This window comes from Pygocentrus nattereri, chromosome 15, assembly GCF_015220715.1.
Source record: "Pygocentrus nattereri isolate fPygNat1 chromosome 15, fPygNat1.pri, whole genome shotgun sequence".
Lineage (NCBI taxonomy): Eukaryota > Metazoa > Chordata > Actinopteri > Characiformes > Serrasalmidae > Pygocentrus > Pygocentrus nattereri.
In genome coordinates, this window is record NC_051225.1 from 19,652,821 (window position 1) to 19,679,474 (window position 26,654).

A 26,654-nucleotide genomic window follows, 5' to 3' on the forward strand; every position below is an offset into this window, starting at 1 on the left:
GACCTTCAGTTTACAAGATGATTTGTTCTCCACTATCATTAAACAGAGAAATATTAAAAATAATGTAAAGCAAAATAGAGCAAAACCTCTGATTAAGAATTAACAACTGGAAAAAAAAAAACACAGCAGGTAATAATGCACCTACATGGACAATTTGCTGTTTGAATTATTTCAAAGGCCCTATATCATGTTGAAAGTGCGTGACTTCAAAGTCTGTTCTATGATTTATTTTTACACCAAAAGCCATGTTGGCATTGTGTAATGTGCTAAAACTATTTTTGCTACATTGTTTCACATCAACTAATTAATTCCTTAATCTGCTTGGATAAAGGATATGAATGACTTTATTCTCTGGCTCAAAGGATAGAATGACCACAAAGATAAACTTCTGACAGAATAATAGAAAAGCATGTTCATGAAAGTGGAAATTTTATTATTTACCAAAAGATTCAGTGGCAAAACCAGAAGTAGACATACCCGTTTATGTCTTTCTCTGCCCCACCGTTCTATTAGGATTACAGTTTAAGCACTGCAATCTTTCAGCCCAGCACCACCTACGCTATTATACTGCACCCTCTTGATGGCTATAGCAGTCCCCACTCTTCTGGCAAGCTTTTCACAAGATTTTGGAGTGTGTCTGTAGGAGTTTGTGCCTATTCAGTCAAAAGAGCATTTGTTAGGTCAGACAGTGATGTTGGACAAGAAGGTCTGGCTCACAATTGATGTTTCAGTCCATCCCAAAGGTGCTGAATGGGGTTGAAGTCAGGGCTTTGTGCAGACTGCTGAAGTTCCTCCACACCAAACATGTCAAACCATGTCTTTATGGACCTCACTTTGTGCATAATCATGCTGGAACAGAGTCTCCAGACCATTATCCCTCCACTGCCAAACTTTACTGTTAGCATTATGCATTATGGTAAATCTCTCAAGATTTTCTGGGATCCACCAAACCTAGAATTATTCATCAGACTGCCAGATAGTGAAGTGTGATTCATCACTCCAGCGAACATGTTTTCACTGCTCCAGAATCCAGAGGCATTGCACATCGTGAGCTTATATGCATCTGTTTGGCCATGGAAACCCATTTCATGAAGCTCTTGTACTGATGTTGCTTGTGCACACATTCACAACAGAAGTTAGATCACTGTTATTGATGTGTGTTATCAGAATAACATTAAAGCTATGAAATGTATCCTTTTTCATGTTTACTTGGCTTTGGTTGCCTTGGCTTTAAAGGGTCAGATAGATTCTGCTTCTGTTTATTGTTATTGTTAAATCATGAGCTAAAATAGAATGCTCAATACAACAGTGGGACAATATTGCCTGTTATGAAACAGCTGTGTTTATTCTGTTTAGTTGTGGTGGGTATAATGAACCCACATATGAATAAAGTGAATTGAATTGAATGGTTCTGTCAAGGTTCATATTATTTTGGCAGCATTAAGCCATTAGAAGTCTCTTTGAAAGGTTTGCAAGGTGCTGGATTTCATTTTATTGTTTTTTCTTGTCTTAAAGAAAGAACAGCAGCATGTCCTTGGGACCAATCAGTAATTACAGATGAGAAATTCTGCTGCGTTTATGATGTGGAAAATGTTTTAAATTGAAAGGATGAAAGGGAAAATATGTAGTTTTTATTAGAATGAATAGTCAAAGGAGTAATTATACAGTTTATCACTGCTGTTGTGTGAAAAAATACTGAGACTACGAAACTGTAATTGTAGTGAATTAGCATGTCTCAACTTAGTAACTGACTGTTAACCCTTTCATGAATAGAGGTCACTACAGTGTACAGCTGTTTAAAAGCGTTTTTTCTCTATATATGCTTGCAATTTTGGGCACTGCTGCATATAGTCCACTCTAGTGGAAGCTATTGCATCATCCTATACAAAAAAATCCCATTGGCTAGTCATTGCAATGGGGAAAAATAGTCAGTGAAACCAAGATGGCTGACAGACAGGGAGAAAGACCAAACACCTTGGCTATTTCTGTTTCTACCTTCTATAAAAAGATACCATTGCAGGTTAAAAAAATATAATTACATCAATTAACATCTAAGGTGACATATTATGTAAAGATTTTCGAAATTTGTATTTTACATTGGGAGGAAATGCAGATTAATAATCTGTCCACTGAATTGTACATCATGCATCACTAGCTATGTTTCAACTTTAATGCAATGTCAATTACTACCAATGTTGTTCTTGAAAATAATTCATATGCTTTACTGTTTTGGCTGTAAATCAACTTCTTTATGTTTTTATAATGTAATTTGAGTTTTTTTCTTTAAATCCTTATATATTGTAGAGCCCAAAAAAACAGGCATACAGGGTAATAGAGGAGTTTCCAAACTCAAGTGAGGAAGACTGTGATTCTGGTAGCAGTGATGAGGAATGGCTGCCAGTACAGACAGGTACAAGCAGAGAAGTAGGTTCAAGCAGTGATAGTGAAGGTGAGGAGTCTGGAAATGTTGCTGAGGGAGTTGAGGCTGAGGAAGGAGATGAAGCTGATGAAGGAGATGAGGCTGTTGAACCTGAGGGACCACCTTCCAGGGCCCAGGGGAAGAAAGCAAAAGAAAAGAGTGTCAGAAATATCTGGAAAGCTAAGGATAACCAGTTTGAGGGAGACCTGCCTCCTTTCTTAGGAGAGAGCAAGATGAATGTTGAGGGAGCAGATCCAATAGATTTCTTCATGCATCTTTTCACCCAGGATATGATCAATGACATTGTACACAATACAAACCTTTACTCTGTCCAGAAAGGAAAAGAGAAGCTGGCATTGACCTCAGAGGAGTTCAAAACATTTCTTGGAATCAATATGGTAATGTCATATGTCAGATATCCTAGATCCAGAATGTACTGGTCATCAGAGACAGGACTTCGTCTTGAACTGATAGCTGATGCAATGCCAGTGAACAGGTTCGAGCAAATTCTTAGTTACATGCACTTTGTTGACAACTACTCACTGGACCCCAAAAATGCTGACAGGTTTGTCAAAATCAGACCAGTCTTGGATGCACTCAAGGAAACCTTCCAATCAGCACTTGACCCAGAAAAATTTCAGTCGGTCGATGAGATGATGATTCCCTACAAGGGACGCCTGTCTATCAAACAATATGTCCCCAAAAAACCCAAGCCCTGGGGAATTAAAGTGTGGGTGCGAGCAGGATCCTCTGGGTATATGTACAACTTTGAACCCTATCAAGGTCCAGCTGGGGGACGAGGTGAGATCAGTCAGCTGGGAATGGCTGGAGATGTAGTCATGCGCCTTTGTCAAGACATTCAGGACAAGAACCACAAGGTGTTTTTTGACAATTTATTTTGCACCATTCCCCTCCTTCAGGCACTGGAACACCAAGGGATCTATGGCACTGGCACATGTAGAAGCAACAGGCTCCATGGAGCACAAGAAAAGCTGAAAAGAGAAAAGCAAATGAAGCAAGAAGGAAGAGGATCTGTCTCTGTCATGACCAATGCACAAAACATCACTGTCACCCGCTGGTTGGATCAGTTCTTATTCTTATTCTTATCAGTTCAGTTATTCACATGGCCTCTTCCTGCACCGGCCTGTCCCCAACAGATGTTGCACAGAGATGGAGCAAAAAAGAGAAGCAAATGCTCAACATCCAAAGGCCATTTTCCGTGAAGTTGTACAATCAGCATATGGGTGGAGTAGATCTCATGGATCAATGTGTTGCCATGTATCCACACCGACGTAGAAACAAATGGTGGTACATAAGAGTGTTCTTTCACTTCCTTGATGTCACAACTGTGAATGCCTGGCTCCTTTATAGAATGTCTGGAAATGAAGCAAAGGATCTGCTGCACTTCAAGGCGTCAATAGCTCGTGCTCTTATCAATGCAGGATCCATGAAAATACACACCAGAGGCAGACCCAGTGCCACTCCACCACGGGCAAAACGGAGAGCAGTGTCTAAGGCCCCCCTGAGATCCGGTATACCCCTGGAAACCACTGGCCCCAGCTCAAGGAAGCAAAAAACGCCAGCAGATGCCAAGATGGGCAGTTAAATAATTCTTTATCGAATAAAGATAAATAATTTTTTTTTTTTCAAACCTTGTTTTACATCCCTAAGGATGTATAAAAACACTTAGTAAAAAAATGAGTTTATTGTAATTCATGCATGAGAGGGTTAAAGCTAACTTTACACAAAGTTCACAGTCGCTCATCAGTAACTAATAAAGATAATAGGCTCAATGGCTTTTGAGTACAATAGATTATGTAGAGACTATAGTTATAACATAGACTGAAGCTTGATAAGGAAGTGTTACTTAATGCTTGGCTGGATTTTCTTCTATTTATGTAAAGTAATGATGCAATGAGTAAGGTGTTCATAGTAGGGCTGGAAATATGATGGGTCTGTAGGGTTTCTGGTTTGATTCCTGGACATGCCATAGAGATGTTGACTTGCTGAAAGGTTTTGAGTTTAATTTAGGTCTGCTCAACACATAATTTTGGTAACATGTCCTATGAATCCTGTGTTCAAAATGCAGTATATATGCATTTCTAAGGTGTTATATGGCATACATAATACCAGTCAAATTATTTTGAAGGTGCCCTATAAATGATTATTATTTATAGATGCTTATATTATTAACTGACTTTCTTGTCATATTCAAACTGTTATAATTATGTGCATAACACTTTATAAGTGTATGAATTTTATGAAGTCAGGTTCCATAATGTATTATATTTGTTCAGAAGAACGTTGCACACACTTATGTTGTAATGCAATAGTTTTTAGAGCTTTGTGCCAGGACATTACAGGGTTTAAATGCAATGAGGGTGACTTTTAAATGTTAAATAATTTTTACGTTTTATTTTATAGAGCTTTATAAGTGCTCTTTACAAGCTGTAAGTGAGATGTAAATCTAACTTCCAATGGCAGGCAGGATAAGGTATTTTGTCTTCCATATAACACCTTACAAAAGCACTTTTAAAGCATTACGATTGCAGGATTCATAGTTAGTGCTATAATTTATTATTTGTTGTGAGCATCTTGACCAATCACAAATGTTTGAGTGTTTGGATAAATCAAGATATCCACGTGATCCAATAAATAAATAATTGTAGTTAAGAATAGCACTGGCCAATTCTTAACCAAGTCACATCAAGGCTTCACTAAAGTTTTTTTTATATTTTGCAAGGTATATTGCATTTGCAGTTAGGGCTGTCACGATTACTCGTTTACATGACTGCGAATATGTCACTTGATTAAAATTGACTACTCCGGTTATGTATGTTTTCAAATAATCAACTTTTTAATGAATCAACTTAGTTTCTATAGTAAATGATAAACAGGGTATCGTAAGGCTTTATTCAACAGTCTGAAAATTCTCCACAAGGGGGAGCTATTAGTATTCAAATCATTTTACACATACGAAAAGCTTGTATATTAAGTAAAAGTGTACAAGAAATAAAAGGTTTTGTTTAACTTGGTCTGGACTGAATGGCTCCACAGAAGTTCTTGAAATGACTGAAAGCTGATTAATGATTTCTCAGAATTTCTCAAGTGACCTTAGCAAGCATTATGTTGAATTGTGGGCCCCATGTGGGCCCACCACCCACAAGGTCCAGCATGGGGGAGCGGTGCAGTGCCATATTGGCAGTGGGAGATTGCAGGGAGGCCCTAGGTGGCCTAGGCCCCTGCAGCAGAAACTAGCTCTTGGTACATGGAATGTAACCTCACTGGGGGGGAAGAAGCCGGAACTTGTGCAGGAGGTTGAGAGGTACCAACTAGATATAGTTGGGCTCACCTCCACCCACAGTGTCGGCTCTGGAACCAAACTCCTGGATAGGGGTTGGTCTCTCTCCTACTCAGGGGTTGCACAGGGTGAGAGGCGCCAGGCGGGTGTGGGGATACTCACAAGTCCCCGGCTGGTGACCAGGCAGTTGGAGTTTGTCCCGGTGGACGAGAGGGTCGCCTCAATGCAAATTAAAATCGCAGAGAGGAAAACTTTGACTGTTGTATGTGCGTGTGCACCAAACAACAGGTCAGAGTATTCAGCCTTCTTGGAGCGAGAGGGCGGGGTTCTGGAAAGGGTCCCGCCTACAGACTCCATAGTCCTACTGGGTGACTTCAATGCTCACGTTGGCAATGACTGGGAGACCTAGAGAGGCGTGATTGGGAAGAACGGCCTGCCCGATGTAAACCCGAAGGGTGAGTTGTTATTGGACTTCTGTGCCAGGCATGGATTGTCCATAACAAACACCAAGTTCGAACACAAGGATGTTCATAAGTGTACATGGTACCAGAGCTCCTTGGGTCAAAGGTCAATGATCGACTTTGTTGTCGTTTCATCTGACTTGGGACCATATGTTCTGGACACTAGGGTGAAGAGAGGTTCTGAGCTGTCAACTGATCACCATCTGGTGGTAAGTTGGATCAGATGGCAGGGAAGACTGATGGTCAGACCCGGTAGGCCCAAACGAATAGTGAGGGTGTGCTGGGAACGACTTTCCGAGGCCAGAGGTAGGGGACATGGAGTGTGAATGGACCCTGTTCAAAACCTCCATTGTGGAAGCTGCCAGGCATAGCTGTGGCCAAAAGCTTGTGGGTGCCTGTCGGGGCGGTAACCCAAGAACCTCCTGGTGGACACCGGTGGTGAGGGAGGCTGTCAAGCTGAAGAAAGAGGCCTTTAGGGACTGGTTGGCCCGAAGGACTCCCGATTCAGCAGAAAGATACCGACAGGCAAAAAAGGTGGCAGCTGCAACGGTGGCAGAAGCAAAATCCAGGGCATGGGAGGAGTTTGGTGAGGCCTTGGAAAAAGACTTTCGTTCGGCCTCAAAGAGCTTCTGGACAACTGTCCGGCAACTCAGGAGGGGTCGGGATGGCTGCGCCAAAGCTGTATTCGGCAAGGGTGGAGAAACTCTGACTTCGAATGAGGATATTGTCGGTCGGTGGAAGGAGCACTTTGAGGAACTTCTTAATCCGGGAGATGTGCCTCCCTCACGGGAGTCAGGGCCAGAGGCTTCTGGGTTTGTCAAGTTCCATTTCCCTGGTGGAGGTCACTGAGGTAGTTGGTAAGCTCCTCAGTGGGAAGGCACCGGGGATGGATGAGATTCCTCCAGAAATGCTTAAGGCTCTGGATATTGTGGGGCTGTCATGGCTAACACGCCTTTGCATTATTGCATGGACCTCGGGAACAGTACCCTTGGACTGGCAGACTGGGGTGGTGGTCCCTATTTTTAAAAAGGGGGACCAGAGGGTGTGTGCCAATTATCGGGGTATCACACTGCTCAGCCTCCCTGGGAAAGTCTATGCAAAGGAGACTCCGACTGATAGTTGAACCTCAGATTGAGGAGGAACAATGTGGATTCCGTCCCGGCCGTGGAACAATGGACCAGCTTTTCATCCTCTCACAGATTGTTGATGGGGCATGGGAGTTTGCCAACCCAGTCTACATGTGTTTTGTGGACTTGGAGAAGGCTTATGACCGTGTTCCTCGAGATATCTTGTGGGAGGTCCTCCGGGAGTATGGGGTACCGGGGCTACTACTCTGGGCTAACCAATCTCTGTACTCCCGGAGTGAGAGCTGTGTCCGTTAAGTCAGACTCTTTCAGGGTTAGCGTTGGACTTCGCCAGGGTTGTGATCTGTCTCCACTCTTGTTCGTGATATTCATGGACAGAGTGTCAGGGCGTAGCCGGGGTCAGGAGGGCATTATGTGTGGAGGCCGGAGGGTGGCGTCTCTGCTATTTGCAGATGATGTTGTTCTTTTGGCGGAATCACATGGATGCCTCCAACGCTCGCTGGACAGGTTTGCAGCTGAGTGTGAAGCGGTTGGTATGCGGATCAGCACCTCCAAGTCTGAGTCCATGGTCTTGGCCCGGAAAAGGATGGCATGCCCACTCCAGGTAAGGGGAAAGGACCTGCCCCAGGTGGAGGAGTTTAAGTATCTTGGGGTCTTGTTCACGAGTGACGGGAAGAGGGATCGTGAGATCTGCGATAGAGTGAGGAGCTCTGTCATCCGGAAGGAGCTCAGAGTAGAGCTGCTACTCCTCCACATTGAGAGGAGCCAGCTGAGGTGGTTCGGGCATCTGATCCGGATGCCCCTTGGACGCCTCCCGGTGGGGGTGTTCTAGGCACGGCCTACCGGGACAAGACCCCGGGGTCGCCCTAGGACCCGCTGGAGGGATTATGTCTCCAAGTTGGCCTGGGAGCGGCTTGGGGTCCCCGGGAATGAGCTGGAGGAAGTTGCGGGGGACAGGGTCATCTGGGATTCTCTGCTCTCCCAACTGCTACCACGACCCTGTTTGGACTAGCGGGCAACGATGATGGATGGATGGATGTTTTCAGAGGCTTCAGGCTTTATATTATTATGCATATATATATATATATATATATATATATATATATATATATATATATATATATATATATATATATATGTGTATATATATATATATTTGGGAACAATTGAAAGGCTCTGCATTGTACATTATTGTCCAATAAAGTTTATTTTTATTATATATTATATATTACAGATTATCAAGTAATCTTCAAAACTGCCAATATAATCAAAAGTAACTGCAACTATAATTGCAAAGTTTAGCAGTATCTATCCATGGTGTCTATAGTCTTTGTGTTGTGTAGTATATAATATATAATAGTAATATTGAACAACTGCCTTAATTCCTTCTCTGACAGCACCACTTTCATTACTGGATTGATAATATTTGGTTATACTGCATTATTTATTGCAAAAACTAAAATATGCAATACAAAAGTTCCACTTGAATACACTTTCTGTGATTACTATCATTCAACCAAACGCTTAAAACCCCAAGCTTCAACACAATGAGAAATTAATGAAGATCAGCCTCCTGTGAGGTTTCTTCTAGACTGTTGTTACTTTGGTGCTGCTGTGATTATATACCCATCAATTGCTGTTTTCTTTGCTGTCATTCACTCTTCATTAACACTGTTCCTGCTCATTCAGCCTTTGTGCTATTTCAGCAGTTCCTGACTGGGGTTTAAGCAAATCTGCTGGTAAAGCTGCCACTTAGTTGTCCTAAAATAACATAGTATGTCTTTGTAATCTAATAAGCTTGAAACTCGGGGGTGATGTTAAGTTGAAAATTACAGTGCTCTTTGCAGTTTGCCATCTACATAAGCAGTGCTGCTGCACCTTATCATCGCTTCATTTCCCTGCTTCATGCTAAACCATCTGTTGATAATTCACTGCCTCCCAACTATCCTCTTCTTTTTCTGAATTGGTGCCTCCATTTGGTCAGGAGACAACTGATTCCAAAGCCATTTTCATCAGTTACAATGACTCAAGCAAGTCCAAAACTGAAATTCTGGAGGCCTGTCTTGAATTCAGTCCCAGGCTTCTTTGCTACAGCTCACAGAGTTCTAGTTCTACATCAGCACACCACATAAATACCTTTGAGAGATGCCAGTGTTAACCCAAAGTCAACAGCATACTAATTAGGCTAATGATGATGAGCCTCTTAGATATTCATCTGGGCTTTGTTAAGCGCTGTCTTGTGAGTTCTGCTTTTATTGATGCTCTCAGGGTGATGGATGCATGTATTGATATATATTTTCTCCTTTTTACCAACCCCACAGGGATTTTAATGCCTTAGCCGATGTCGGTGAGGAGGACCGGACAAAGCACCTTGCCCAGCAGTGGGAGGACCTTGGTCTGAAGAATGTCCAGCGGTCCAGTTACAATGTCCTCCTCAGTCACCCTGGCTCCTTCCCCAATACAGTGGTTGATGTGACCAGTAACCACTGTTACCTGCCTAATGGAGCCAGTTGTGAAAATTGGAGCAATGCATCATCTTCTGAGGAGCACTTTGCCTTTGCAGCCTACTCAGCCACAGGGACACTAGAGGTATGGAAAAAACACTGTGTTGTAAGGTCAAAACAACATGACACAAGAAGAGCCTCAATTATTTACTGTAATGTAGTATATTACGACCTCCGTCGTTCATTGTTCTTCACAAGAAGACACAGTGCAACAAATGAGAGAAGCTAAGCATAGTACACAGGCGCTGAATATGTCCTCCAGTTGGAAGGTTAATACAAACCCATTATGCGAGTCAGTTTACACATCACAGCAATGTGTGATATATAGAGGGGCTATTTTTAGAGGCCGTGCTTTCTGTCTCCAGAGGGAACGGGCAGTGTTGAAGGAAAATCTCCATTATCCCCTTCAAGTCCGACAACAAGCATTCTAAAGGGATGTGATGAAGAAAAAGTTGAGCTCAGGAGTCGGTCCGTCTTTGAAGTCTGTCCGCTGAAAGAAGGGTCAAAGTCATCCATCAACCGAGCTGCTCTTGTTTTTTTTTCTTTTTCAGGGCACTTCAAATTGAAACCGCATTTGCAATATCTGAAAATCAGCAGTGAAAAAACAAATATGGCTCTCTTGATGGATGAAATGCCTGGGGATCTCATAGTAATGCAGTGTGCAGAGGCGCGAGAGAATCCTGCAGCCTCTGAGAGGTCACTGAGCATCGCACATTAAGTCCACACTCCAACTCTCAGCCATACAGCACATATTAAAAATTAACTACCTCTTGTGCCGAAAACATACTAATGTATGCGGTCACTTGTACAAGTACTTAAGAAACATTAAAGAAAAAGTCAAATAATGTTATTTTTCCAGTTTTTGCAGTGTATGAAACAAAATTACCTCCCATGGGCTTCCAGTAAAATTGCTTTTTACACTGTAATACACTAATAATATGGTGATGCAATATTCTACAAAAGTTGTGCATTTATTTCCGTCCGTAGATCTAGATCTAATGAAGAGCAGAACTCATCTTCTGACTGGCCTGGGACTTTTTTTCTTCTCTGTGGTGGATAGTGATTTATTTCCATACATTGTCACTTCCACTGTGGTTGAACATGAAATTCATCTCAAGAATAGAAACAAAGCTAAATACTTAAATAAGTTATGTTAATAATAATTTTATTAAAACATCGGTGGATTATGTCAAGATATTGTGGCAGTGAAGCACAAGTGTATTCTTGCAAAATGTTATCATGGCTTTGATGTGTTTTTTTTATTTTATTTTTTATTATTTATTTTATTAGGAACACCTCCTTGTATCTATACTCTTTGCCTATTTTATCAGCTCCACTTACCATATGGTAGTTCTACAATTCTATAATCTGCACACTTTGGTTAGTCCTCTTTCACCCTGTTCTTAAATGGTCAGGATCCCCATAGGACCATCAAAGAGCAGGTACTATTTGGGTGGTGGATCATTCTCAACACTGCAGTGAAACTGACATGGCAGTGTGTTAGTGCGCATTGTGCTGGTAAAAGTAGATCAGACAGAGCAGTGCTGCTGGAGTTTTTAAACACTGATCCACTCAGACCAGCACACGCACACTAACACACCACCACCATGTCAGCGTTACTGCAGTGTAGAGAATGATCCACCATCCACATAATACCTGCTCTGTGGTGATCCTGTGGTGGTTCTGACCACTGAAGAACAGGATAAAAGGGGGCTAACAAAGTATGCAGAGAAACAGTTGGACTACTGTCTGTAATTGTAGAACTACAAAGTGCACCTTTATGGCAAGTAGTGACGATATAATGGACAATGAGTTTAGATACATGTATGGGAAGATGGAAAGAGAGATGGAAAGTTTCTTGCAATGTCAACATATAAATGCAACATTACTGTGAAAAAAAATCATCATCATCATCATCATCATCATCATCATCGTCGTCGTCATTGACCGCTTAATCCAGATAGGGTCGCGGTAGCAGTTGGGAGAGCAGAGAATCCCAGATGACCCTGTCCCCTGCAACTTCCTCCAGGTCGTTCCCAGGGACCACAAGCCGCTCCCAGGCGAACTTGGAGATCTAATCCCTCCAGCGGGTCCTAGGATGACCACAGGGCCTTATCCCAGGAGGCCATGCCTGGTACACCCCCACCGGGAGGTGTCCAGGGGGCATCCGAATCAGATGCCCGAACCACCTCAGCTGGCTCCTCTCAATGCAGAGGAGTAACAGCTCTACTCTGAACTCCTCCCAGATGGCCGAGCTCCTCACCCTATCAAATAGAGTGTAGCCTGCCACCCTACGAAGAAAGCTCATTTCCACTGCTTGTATTCGCAATCTCATTCTTTCGGTCATTACCCACAGCTCATGACCATAGGTGAGGGTTGGGTTGTAAACAGAGAGCTTTGCCTTATGGCTCAACTCCCTCTTCACCACTACAGTCCAGTACAGTCACCGCATTACTGTTGCCGCCTATACCAGCCTGTGGCCGATCTCACGATCCCTCTTCCCATCACACGTGAACAAGACCCCCCAGATACTCAAACTCCTCCACCTGGGGCAAGTCCTTTCCCCTTACCTGGAGTGGCATGCCCACTCCAGGTAAGGTGTAAGGGGTGAAAAATAATGCTCTTATTTATGATAAAACAACACAATAATCATACATATAGTGCTTCTCGTTTAATCAGAATCATCAAATCCATATCTTGCACAATTCATAGTATTAACTTCATTAAGAATGTCCCGCTGCCATTTTGGTATTTTGGTATACCATTGCAGCCATTACAATCCTGCAGACAGTTAAAGGCCAAGCAGAGTTGCCAGAATAATTACAAAAAAGATGAAAATACATGTGGATACTTCAGATGCAATTTCCAGGCAAATTACTAGGAGCGGATTAGCTGTATTGATGGACTGGATCCATATAACTTGCACACCTCTCAAGTTCAGAAAATTCCAGTGCATGACATTTAACAAAATCCATAAACTGCTAAAGCCCTTAAATAATTGACATATTATTGCTGTCCAATGAAAACCATGTATCTCCCTTTTTTGTTGATTTTTAGTTTTCTACATTCTACATCATTTCAACAAACCAGCTGTCCTTTACGTTGTGTAAACATTTCATGATGAATGGACCAATAGAAATGCTCTAAAATCACCTGGAAGAAAATCTCTTTACATTGGCTCACATTGAAAGGTAAGAGTGTTTTTGCCCTCTCCTGTAAGGTTAATATTTTGAAGATACTTATTTTTCATTGGACAGTGACGATATACATATATATGAAGCTTCAGTTGGGTTCCAGCTTCTTATTCAAATTTTCCATTTCACTTTAAATGCATCTCATCTCAATGGCTGATTGAATGCTGCATCTGAAACCGCACACTCCTATACCTACCTACTATGCTAATGAGTGCACATCTAATGGCACAGCACACAGAAGTAACACAGCAGGAAATCTCAGTCATTTAGATTCCATCTTATATTTGTCATCACTACAGCAACTAGTCAAATAAAATTAAGGCAATACCCTTAAATAAATAGGTTAAAACATTTTAATTATTAGTTTTACGCCGAGTATTCCAAAGAAAACATGCTGGTTTGGAGTTGGACTTTTCTTTTTTATTGTTTTGTTCATGCACAGAATGCTGTGGCCAGTGAAGACTGTTTTCTCAGCCACTGTCGTACTACATATTAATCATAGATAATACAAGAGTACTCCTAATGACTAGTTGTTGTATTATGCTGAATGCCATCATTCATAGACTTTACAGTTTATGGGGCTAGAATTGCTTCAGACATTTCCCTCTTTTCCCTAATTTCAGTAAGGAAATAAAAATGGAGGAATATCTAAAGTGCCATTTAGATAAATTATTTTTCCCCAGTGAGGCAGCAAATTGAATCTCATCAAAGGAGAAACAAATTAAAAAGTTTAATCTGAGTTCTAAATAAAAGTCAGAGATGGAGCACATTAGTGTAATTGAAACAGCCAAGGCATTAAGGATCTACTACATTTACTTAAATGCAAATCAGAGCGGCTCTGTCTTCTTCATAAACTACTGTATGTTCCATTAGCAGATTCATACTTTAGTCTCAACAATGCACTTTCAGTCCAATAGTCTGTGCAAATAGTCTTTAGAATTAAAGTTGCTGAAAATATATACACATTAGCTGCCTATAGCACTTTTTTATTATACCGCTTACAAGAAGTGGTTGACAGTAACTAAATCAATGTAATTGGTTACTGTACTTTTTTCATGTATCTGTACAGAAGTATTTCTATTTTTGGTGACTTTTTACTTTCACTCCACTGCAGTTCAAATTCAAATATCTTATTTTTCCTCCACTACATTTTGAGAAAACTATCGTTCTTTTTGGTTTCTGTGTGTATGAAAACGTAACATGTCAAATAGCAGGAACAGCACAAAGCAAGAGCACCAATCAGGGCACTTTGTTTTGAGCTTGTTTTGACCTGTTGGACATGCAGATCCAGAGCAAGCACATGGTTCAACATCAGCGCAGCAGTGTAAAATTTTGGGAGAGTCTATTCAACATAAATGATGAACCTAACCTGACCTACACATAACCTAACTTTGTGTAAATAGAGCAAAATACGGAAATCTGTCCACATATGCAGTCGTGACTGACGCGTCTTTTTCTGAATTCATACAAACACCATTTCATTTTACAGTAAATTTGTTTTGGCTAGTTTATGTTTATGAGCAGAGACCTACAGATCAACATAGTAAAGAAAAACTCAAATGTGATCCTGAGTTTAAAGCCAGTTTTTATTAAACATAAACTTGTAACTAAGTTGTAAATAAATCTTAAACTGAAACTTTGCTTGTCTGTAAAAAGTTATTTCAGAGCTACTCGGTTCTACCTGAAGGAAATTGTTCACCTTCAGTGTTTTGTGCTTTTAATAGACGTCAGTGTCACTCATTAATGACATTTTATTAAAAGACTGGTTTACAAAGAGTGACACTGGAGTATTTTCACTTGAAATGAGCTCATGAAGCGAGTCTTGTTATAAAAATGATAACAGGACATCAGAGCCATAATGAATCTTTTAGTACTTTTACTTTTGATACTTAAGTACATTTGAAGTCAAATACTTTTGTACTTTTACTCAAGTGGAGGTCTAAAGGCAGGAACTTCTACTTTTATTGGAGAAATATTTTAGGTTAGGTATACTACTTTACTCAAGTACATGATTTGTAAACTTCATCCAGCACTGCTTACATGTACTTACTATTAACATGTACTTAATATGGTAATTGACCAATGGCTTATTTTTAAGATAAATTAAAGAAAATCACTGGAACTCAAAGCTATTCTGATGAAACATAAAACCTGCCATTGTCATTTCATCCAAATGTACTGTCTGTCACTTGCATTTATTTTTTCAGCTATATAAATAACTGAGCTATACTGTGCAGTACAAAAGAAAAACCCTGTGGCCTGAATGAACTGCATGTAATTTAATAGCTTCCCTTGCTTTCTAGAAAGGCTTATGCAGTGGTAACTAATACTTCAGGAGTCGTGGTGATGTTGGGGGTGTCTCTGGAGTAATCAGTTTTGATGAGCTATATCCTCAGTCTACTCTCTTCCCAAAGCAGATTAGCAATGATTGGGTGCTAGCACAATGCAGTTACTGGTTTTAATTTCAAAAGGAAAAAGAAGTGTTGGGTAGTTAAGCTCTATGTTTTTGTAATATCTTCTGGCTCCCTTTACATTGGATTTGCTATTTTGTTTCTGACCAGCTCATATTGTGAACAACATTGTCAGTTCCCTTAATTTATGGAAAATCAAGTTTCATTCTGCATGATATAACATATTATTTAGACATTGTTTCAACTAAGCCAGGCTTAGAGACTTTGAATCCTACTGTATATGTGAATCCCCCGCTGTGGTAGAGTCTCAGACAGAAAGAAAGTCTCTGGCTGTGTTAGTTCTGCATAAAAGCCATTTAGAGAGCAGAGTGTGTTCCAGCACAGTCTCCTTCTGGACTTCTTAGAGCTAAAGAACCTCACTACAGGGACTAGCCGTTTACACTCATTTAGAAGTTCATCACTAGGCACAGAAGACTGAACTCATTAACTCCTATTACCATTCAGCAATTGTTCCTTTTGTCTCGACATTGCTCTGTAGTGTGCTTGACAGTGTGCATGCTGAAAAAAATTCTTTGCTTATATATATATATATATATTGTTGATTTTTATTTTTTGACAGAATTTGAAAAGGCATGTTGGCCTTTATATTGTGTATGAATGTCATGAAGGATGGACCAAAATAAATGGGCAAAAATTACTTGTAAAAAAGTTTGGTTCCATTGACTTACATTGAAAGTAATGTATGTTATTTCCTTCTCCTGTGAAGTTACCATTTTGGAAATACAAGGTTTTGTTCAGACAAAAAAAACCTTTAAATAAAGTCAATAAAACCTTTATATATATATATATATATATATATATATGAACACATTTATTGAGACAAGTCATGAATCTTACCAAAAGTGCTATCACACCTTTAGAGGGCAGCAGTAGTGCTTGTCTGCATTTAGTTGGGAGCAAATGGATAGTAGGGATCTGCGTTCCCAACTTACTTTTGCTATTTCAATATGTATCAGCATTATAATCAGTTAAATGCATCAAAATAAAAAATGCTCAAAACCTAGAACTGTAGACACTTGTGTTCTAAGCACTTTTACTAAAAAATAATAGCTGAAGGAAAAATACAGTAGATTTAGGGTAGATTTTCATGTTGGGTGAGTTATAGAAACTGCCTCCAATAAGCTAATGAACTAAAACTACAGCTAGCCAGTATAAGGCTAGATGCTGATGAGGACTCTTCCTCTTTTCTCCTCAGTGGACAATGGGCCAACGTAAGATTGTCAGAGAAATGGACACTGTTACTGGACCTAGCTAACATCACATAGAATAGTTAGCCTAATAAGCAAAAAAGCCATGGTGTCTCTGCCTTCTCATGCACACCTAAATCAGTGCATCCTTGGCAATCCACTCATGTTGAAGCATTCATGTTTCATAGTAGCAAAGTGTATTAAATGCACATTGAAAATGAAAAAACGAGTAGTTTTATTATGCAAATACTGCCACTTTGACCAGTTACCTGTGTAACCAAAATAGCTAATCAGCTAATTTGTCCACTTTAGGCATGTACTTTTATAGTTAATACACAAATTATTAATTACACAAAGTTATTGGCAAGTAGCTTCATCCTGCAAATCACCTAGTGGCCTGGAAAAATCTGATATTTTTAATTAAAATGATAGAATAAAATATTTACCCCTGTAACACTGTTATCAGACAAGGGAAACTGTTGTTCATACCTCTCGACAAAGACAACTGTGGTGTGAGAAAACTAACAGGACACCTGCAGCTTTCTTTATATCTAAATGCCGTATACAGCATGATGCAGTAAAAAGAAATTGCATTTAAGCACAACGAAAACACTTTTTATGAATGTTGACTTGCTTTCTCGCCTACAAAAATGAAAATCCAGTTTGTTCTCTGGTTTGTAAGACACCATTCCCATCAAAATGCATTGCCTCTACATTATTTGGATGGTCCCCTGTAGATGTTATTAGCAAACTTTCTGGTGGGACTCAGCTGGTTGTCAACAACATTAAGGTTAGGGTTAGGGCTAGGAGTAGGTGTAAGTTTTGCTTGAGGTCAGGGTTAGGGTTAGGTTTAGGATTAGGGATAGATTTTATAGAATCCTTCACAAGCAACTTCAAGTTCAGTTGCATTTAAAAGATATTTATATGATTGTTAGTTAAAGACAGACTGAGCATCTACAAAACATCTAGAGTGGACCAACCAAATAAATTGTTACCGAGCATTTTATGACTACTGTGAAAAGGGGTTAACCATCAGCTTCCCTTTAATGGACAGTTAAGTAGCTGATGGTTCTAAAGAGCCATGTGGCAGAACGTTTTTCCACATTTCCAAAATGAACTTTCCCTTATCCCATTGCTGGGCCCACTGTTTTTAATGCATCATTACATCACATAAGGGTTAATGGATGTGAAGACATGGCTCTGCTCTGTCTACCTCCTAATAGCAGTGCCTGATTGTGATGACATTTTCTACTCTCCTCTCCAAAATAATGTGTAATTGTCAGGTGGATATTTCTTTCTGGTCCTCAATCAAGCAGATGAGAAAACAATTGTTATTTCTTCCTGCATTGAGGAATGCAGCAGTGGGTATGAGATGACTCGTGAACAGCGCCAAAGTGTTCTGTGTAATGCATGCCCTCGTTAACTTCATTACCTTAATGACAGCCTTTCAGTGCAAATCTCATTGTTTCCCAATTAATCTGCCTCCAGTGTAGAGTTAGACAGGATGCTTGTGTGATGCCAGCGTTGATACATGTAATAAAGCTCGCATGTCTGTGGTCTTGTAGCTCTGCCAAACCAAGCGGGATGTACTCTACTCTCTGAAATCTCATTTAATTTGCCTTTGGGACTTCTGAAAAAATGAATTGAGGACAGGTGATGCATTGCCAGCATTGTAGCTCCGGCCCTTAAAATAGCATCCCACCTTAGCTGCTACTTTTATTCATCTCTCATATCTATGATTTTAACACTAAGATGATGACAAAAAAAAATTTTATGGTCATTGCAATTATGCTCACAATGAAACAGCACATCCACATAATCCCAAACATTGCGAGTGATTTGAGAAAAAGAGCCTTGAATTTTAGCTTTTGTAGCATATTTGGACATGATTTTTGTTGGATGAATCATTTTGCATCCATATTGCCTTAAATCTCCATTTTATTACTTATTTACACCATTTGAAACCACTAGCTGCCTGTGATATGTGAACATTTCACAGCTAATGAACCAATAGAATGGTTATCATGATGTCTTTGGGTAGACTTGACCAGCTCAGACTGGCTCATTCCAGCTTCAACTCTACCATTATCACACTCACCTGCAGCTTGTTTTGGATTCATTAACACTCATATGTGTCCCTCGGTTTGGCTTCTGTCTTTTAGCTTTGCCGTTTACCTCTGCACTTTTAGCTGCCTTCTTGGTCTTGGTTTATGGATGATGGCATTTTGGACGCTTGCTCTGTTTTTTTGTTTTCTTGCCTGCCTGTGTTTTGATCCCTGCCTGGTGTGTTAAATGTGTATTGAAATAAGCAAGCCAGTGACTGGGTTTTAAACTGCTATGTATACTGTACAAGTATAAACTGTATACTTGTATACTGTCTAACTGTTTACAGTGTAGTGTAGTATGCCACAAAACTGTACTAGTGGACAGGGGCTCAAGTGGACTGTCATTGTTAGGTACTGAGCCAGTTAGACCATTAAGTTCAATTCCAATTTTATTAGGCCTCCAATCAATGTATAGCATCCACTGCTAGTTCTTTAGCACTTAAAAAAGACCACCGATACCATGAGTGGAGGGTGTTGTTTTTCTACCCATCGCCAGAGCCAAAAGTTAACATTAAAAAACGTTGTGGTTTCCAGAAACACCTGTTTTTCATACATTCTGCAAAGGTCAGTTATTTAATTTTCTTTGTATGCATAGTTGGTAATATTAGCTGGATTGAGTAAGACTTCACCAGCCTGTTTACCCAAATTGCTGTTGTCAGAACAAAACCTTGAATCTGCAATTTCTTTTTTGTTTTTCATTTGTTTTTACATGATTTGAAAGCACCTGTTACTCATTACATTGTGTGTAAATTTCATAATGATTGGACCAAAAGAAACAGGCCAAAATGACTTGGAAAAAAATCTGGTTACATTGACTTACATTAAAAGTAAAGTATGTTTTTTCCTTCTCCTGTAGAGTTACCACTTTCAGAGATTTGAGGTTTTGTTCCGGCAACAGCAATATGTTTGATGTCTGGATTTTGTCCAGATTCCATTTACACTTTTCAGGAAAATGTATCCTCAGGGTGATCAGGCGAGATCTGATTTTATGTTTCCTGCTTAAAACCGTATCAACAATTACATTGTTTCTGTTTTACTGTTACAGCATGAGTGGACAGGCTTGGCTTTCATTACTCCCAAGAGCATGAAGGTACTTGGTTTGGGACTAAGTTAAGCCTCATGAATCCTCCATATTTCGCTTCATTGTTTATCCCCTCACCACTAGTCAGCATGCCTGTGGACGGAAACCCACGCAGCCACGGGGAGAACATGCAAACTCCACACAGAGAGGACCCCAGTCACCCGGCTGGGGAATCGAACCCAGGCCCTCCTCACTGTGAGGCGACAGCGCTACCCGCTGCGCCACTGTTTCGGTGCCCCAAAAAATACCATGGCTGATATTTATTTTTTATTTTACCTTCTAAGGCAGAAGTGGTGGATGTACAGTACGGAAGTTCTGAAGATTTGAGACGGGTCAGAGCTCAGATGAATGTGACCAATAAAATAGCACTGCTGAAGCTTGGACATGCACCTTTACTGTACACGGTAAGTTTAGAGGAAATCATTTCCATCACTGTCAATGTTTTTTGTTTCTGCAGTAAGTCTTTTATACAAATTGTTGATGTTGCGTTGATGATTTGAAGCCGAAAGATAAATAGGAGTATTTAGGTGCAATTGAAGTAACTCCACTGTCTGTTGTGGCCCAGAGGAGGATGCCTCTTTCAAATCTTAGGCCCTGTCAGTGTTTCTTCATCATGTTGTTTTTACTGAGCTTTTCCAGCCACTTTCATCCTCTTTTTGTTTATGTGGGGTCTGATTTCCAGATTTCTGGAAAGCTACATTTTGGCAGTGTCTGCTGTAAAAAAAACATGCAAATAAATTGAATGAGCTAAATTGAGAATTGAACTAGGCTTATAATTTTCAAGCATGCACAGGATAAATAATAAAACACTTTAAAATGGCATAATATCATTTTTTCTGAGAGTCACTTTCTTGCCATGGGAGAAACCAATAAATGTGATTAATTGGCAGCAAAGTACATTGCAATTCAAATGCCATATCTGCTTACATTACTGCACCGGGACAGTGTTTATTTTGAGTTAATGTAATTGATTGTTGTTTGGCTGCGCATGTATCCAAGGTAAGAAATAGTCCAGATTGATGAAGGTGGACTTATGATGAATGGAAATGAAGCCCTCACTGCTGACTTAAAGGTAACATAGTCTGCAACCAACATGTATTGTTGACCTTATTATGGATCATTAAAAAAGACAGTTTAAGCCAATCTAAATGATCTGACTACAAGATTAGCTTAACTTCCAGACTACACTTCTATCAGCATACATGCTTCTGCTGCACCTTTTGGCCCTGTAACTATAATTTTCTCTGCCAGTTCTATGTACTGTTCTTGATTTGTAATTAGGATTCCTGGGCCAGGTGTTTTTGTGCAAATAACATTAATTACTGAGGATCAGAGGGAAGCTGTAGTGTTGGTGCAAACAGCAGCTTCTGTTTAGCCTAGAGATTTATTAACGTCTTATAATCCATAATGAATGACATTTGGAGAACATTTGTACATACATACAATTAGTATTTGCAAATAAATACAACCTATTTTCCAAAAAAGTTGTGATGCTATGCAAAATGTAAATAAAAACAAACTGCACTGATGTGCAAATTATTTAAACCTGATATTTGATGGAAATAGTGCAGAGGCAACAAATAAAATGTTGAATGTAAGAAACTTTAATTTTTGAAAACACATATGCCTGTTTTTGAATTTGCCAGTAATGCATTTGAAAAAAGTCGAAATAGGGCCAACAAAAGGCTGGTAAGGTTGTGCAATGCTAACAAAAACACCTGCTGGTTAATTGGCAACAGGACAGTAACATGATTGCATATAAAAAGGCATCTCAGAGAGGCTGAGTCTTTTAGAAGTAAAGGTAAGGAGGAGTTCACCACTCTGTGCCAAGAAGAAACCAGATTATAAAGAAGATCCAGAAATGCCCCCACCTTCTCTGGGACTGAGCTCATTTAAGATGGACTGGGGCAAAGTGGAGAAGTGTCCTGTTGTCTGACGAAACTAGTAAGTTCATGCTAGTATTCATGATGGTTTGGGGGGGCATTAGTGCACGTGGCATGGGTGATGATCTGTGAAGAATACCATTAATGCTGAATGTTATATGTAGGCTTTGACAACATATGCTGCCATCCGTTATTTATTTATTTCAGCAAGAAAATATCAAACCACGTTCCGCATGTGTTACAACAGCATCGCCCTGTAGTAAAAGAGTCCAGGTGATGAATTGGCCTGCCTGCAGTCCAGACCTGTCACCCATTGAGAACATTTGCCACACTGTGAAATGAAAAATAAATGATATTTTGAACTGCTGAGCAGATCAAATTCTAAATTAAACAAGAAACAGAAAACATTTCAGTATTAAAACTACAGCAGTGTCTCCTCAGTTTTCAAATGCTTACAGAGTGTTGGTAAAAGAAGAGGTGATGAAACACAGTGGTAAACACGCCTCTTTCCCAACTCTCTCAAAAATGTATTGCTGGCATCAAATTCGAAAGCCGTATATTGAAAAAAAAAAACCAATAAAATTTCTCAGTTTCATTGTTTAATTAGTACTTTGTTTTGCATTGATGCTTTCAAATTTATTCCCACCATTTTAGTTTCATTTGCAAGACGTCTTATGGACTATGTTTGTAACTCCCAGTCCCAAGTTTAGCAAGCTGAAGGTTCAACACAAGGCAAGAGCACCAGTGGTTCCAAAATGCACTTCGTCATATTATTCATAAATTTCATATTTCATAAGCTACATTCAAAAGGTGGGTGTCATATGAGAGCTGTAACTGTCTTCTAAACCCTTATAATAACAGAAGCTGAACTCATAATTTGTTTTTTCCACTAAAAGTCGACCCATTTTTCCACAGATCTGGGCTATAAACTATAAACAGTGATCTGCTCTTTTTTATAAAATAATACAAAGAGTGTCTAATGCCTTCAGCAGTAAATTGTAAGCATGTAGCAATATGTGATCATAAAACAAAATTTTTTTGTTAATCTGAGGCAGCTTTTATGAAAAATAAATAAATAAGTGAATAAATAAATAAATAAATAAATACAATAATAATTTGCATTTAGTTCATGCAGATACTGAATAATTTACGATACAATTCGGCATATTCAGATGGAAAAAACAAAATATACCCTGGAGATAAAGAGCCTTTATTTCTGAGAGAAGGTCAAACTCTTGCTTCAGAAATGTAAGAAATCTACAGGTGTTTCTGTCCATCCTTTCACTGTGAGAAGACAACAGAATACATCTTAACTTCTAAGATTGAAATTTGAATGTGTGGAAAAATATCCATGCAGATTAATGTGAAAAAGTGAACGCAAGTTTTTTTTTAATATTTATATTTATATGCATTGCTAAATATATGTTTTCTGCTTTTCTCCTGGCACAATAAATGAATAATGTGTAATTAATGTCTCTTTTGACTGGAAATTAAATAAATGAAAGAATGGTCTCCTACTTTGGCACAATATTGTACAACTTATATATGTATAAAGTTATAAATTGCTATAATTCAGTGTCGAAAAACTAGATCAATTGACCTCCCAATGAATCCCAGGCAAATGGTATTTACATTTGTTCTTTTAGCCAAAACAAACATCTAGAAGCTTAAAACTGTGCACTGATAAATATTGCACTACTCATAACTACCTTTGAATTAAATACTTTGTTAGTACACATAGATTTAATGAGTGAATGTAGCTATTGTGGCAATATTGACTCTCTTTGCTCCTGCTTTGAATTCTAACACTCTCTGGCCCTCTCAGGCAGTATTTGTTTGGGAAGGGTTATTGATTTCCTTTAAACTGAGTGCTTAGTCCTGTAGCCCATGTGGATCAAGCTTTTGACTGCTCCACCTTAGACAATCAGTCTGAAAATGATGATACTTATCATTGCGTTTAACTGAAGCTACTGGCTAGATTGAAACCAAAACTGAATTTTTAATTTATTCAGGAAAAAGAACATAAAGGATATTAGAAGTTAAAAGTTGCCAGTTTATTAAAAACACCTATCATGCAAGTGCACTGTGCAGGTAATAATAATATATATTATTAATATGTATTATAAATTATTAATAAATTATGTATAGTACTGCGCAAAAGTCCACCATTCATTTATTTAATTTCCATCAAAATGATGGGAATTCAGCATCAGAAAAAAGCAGAAAACATATTTAACAGAAATAACAGGTCTTTGTTAACAGTTGTTAAGAGTCCATTTTTCTCTATATCCATATATCTCTAAGTTCAGTGGATTACTTATTTTAGTGTAGCAATTACTGACTGTAGCCCATTTGTGCTGCACAATTTATTATCTGCCTTCTACCCCATGCATTACCATAGAACCCCCAGTAACCACACATTATTTGGTTGATGGACTGTTCTTAACCCAGCTCTGAAATATTTGGAAATTCTAGCAATGCTGCGTCCAGCGCAGAACATTCACTAGTGTGCCACTACAGTGTTGGGATCCCTGCTGTGCTGAGTAATATCTGTGGAACAGCAGTGGTAGGTGTATCTGAAAAAATAGTAAGTGTAGTAACAAAGTAAATGTGGAGGATTTGGCACAAACTAACACAGGATAAAAAGTAATATGGACTTTTTAAGACAGTTAAACAGGTTCAAATGGAACATACTTTTGGTCATCTTCTTGTATTCTCATACCAATGTCATGAATTTTGACAGAAGTTGGACAAATATTTCTGAAGATTCAACCTGAGGCTTGTTTATTTGTATCATGAAAGTAACTTTTTTCATTGTGCGTGCTTTATTTACTTTTCTTTATGTGAATAAGTCTACGATTGCATTTTAGGGCCACTGTTAATAAAAATAAGAATAGTAGACTTTGAGAATAAAGTCATAATATTATGAGAAAGTATTTGTAGAATTACAACATTAAAGCAGTAGTAATATCAAGAAAAGTCGCAATATTGTGCCAAAGGCTTTGTAAAGGGAAGGCAGCACCTCCTCGTGTTAAATGAGGGTTGTTGATTTGGTGGAGTTTCATATCGATTTCACCCATAAAGGAACAATCAGTCTCCGTGTCTCTCCTGCACATCAGCACCAGCCTGTTATTAGTATAAGCAACGCTGGAACAGCTAAGCGGGAAACTATGTTTATTTAGACTAAAGAACCAGATGGACTCAGAGGAAACTGTCTGCTTTGTTTCTTTATGGCAGCCCCCCCTACACTGTATTCTTGAAATATTACAACTTCAAAGTCTACTATTTTTATGTTTATTAACAACACCTTTATACTTTTGAGGCACAGAATACACTCACAGTACACGCGCATAATACGCTCACGCCGACTCACAGTTGTTGGTTGCTGTGAGGCTGTTGATGAACATTAGTGGCCTACATCACCCATAGTTAGTGCAGTGTGTATGGCATCATTGGCTCCAGTCTTTGTAAGGATTTTTTTGTTTGGCATCAGTGGTCACCCATGAGCGAGGGAGACGTTTCAGTGCTGGGAATGGACATTTAAACCATTTTTGATTTCTGAATGTCCAAATATTTAAATGAGTCATAGGCCTATATTACTGCATTTGCAAGGAAAATTGCCCTTGAGCTCTGTAGGTATTGTGATTATTGTGATAATGCATTTTTTTTTGGACGCTTTTACCTTTTGTCCTATGATTATGAACATGCGATCGTGCATTTTATTTCACTGTGTAATATAGAAGCATTTACTTTTGAAGCTAATAACACATTTAAACAAAATATTCTTTACTGTTTTACTGCAGTTTATAGCAACATCAATAAAGTAACTCCTAGCAAGATGTTATAAACTGTTAACATATTAAAGGTAGTGTTCATAACATATATATATATATATATATATATATATATATATATATATGTGTGTGTGTGTGTGTGTGTGTGTGTGTGTGCGTACTGTACCATGTCCTTGCAAGCGAGTTTATTTATTAAATTTTTAGATTGTTACTAATAGATGTGTGATATTCTAACCCCATTTTTAGAACATGTGCACTGTATCTGTGAGGCATTAACAATTCATGCATAAATGAATAATAAACATAGCTATAATGTGTAATGCATTGTATAAATATTTAATCGTGTTTGTAATGCTTTATGAATACAATATAGCATATTATGGATGCAGTTTCCTATAGACATGTTTTCCTGAAAGTGTTATTATTTGTTTTTATGGATCCAGCTTTGAGTGTTACTAGTAATTGTGATGGGTAACCAGATAACAAAATATATGTTCAATAATTTAACCCCTGGCTGGACATTCATTTCAATATCTCAAACAAGGCATTTGCTCATATTATTAGCTCACCCTGTCAGTGACTGACTGAGTGCTGTAGAGTTTGTAAGTAAATGTCAGGTGCTGTGTGCTTAGTTTTGCTCATCCATTTTTCTTTGAAAGACAAGGTGTTAGCACTCGTTGGCATTTAGCATGAGGGCCGTGAACCATAGAAACACTCTCTGTGGCTTAGAGTGGCTACAAAAATACCCACAAGGTGTTGATTGCTATCTGCAAAGGACCTCCCATCCGCCATCGGAGATGTTCAGTTCTGATTTTACCTTTGCATTCACAAGTCCATTTATCTATATACCTGGGAGACAGGTCATGTTGCATTAGACACCAAAGAGCTCTCATCTTGCAGCCCCCAATGGCGCAGTCTTCCTTGTGCTAGATGCCCCTATTTCATTGAAGCATTACCCAGACATGCTAGCATATATGACTTGATGCTGCACATATGCTCCTCAGCCACCCCATTACATAAAGTAGTGAGATGACTTAGTAGATGTTCAAGGTAAATGTGGTGCTTAAACAGTGATTCAAGGTATATAAATGGCTGCTGTCCCACAAAGTGGGTTATAAGCAGTACTACTAGCTCTTTAAGAAAGATTACTGCTCCTTACTTTTTAGGCC

At 39.2% G+C, this 26,654-nt stretch overlaps 1 protein-coding gene across 1 annotated transcript in view; it reads left to right on the forward strand.

The window, feature by feature from the left end:
* LOC108442514 (inactive N-acetylated-alpha-linked acidic dipeptidase-like protein 2) overlaps nt 1–26,654 on the forward strand; it is a 352,526-nt gene that overhangs the window by 145,075 nt on the left and 180,797 nt on the right. The window contains exons 3-4 of the mRNA XM_017722591.2: nt 9,588–9,855; nt 20,093–20,212. Coding sequence (XP_017578080.2) covers nt 9,588–9,855; nt 20,093–20,212 — 388 coding nt within the window. The remainder of the gene's footprint in view (nt 1–9,587; nt 9,856–20,092; nt 20,213–26,654) is intronic.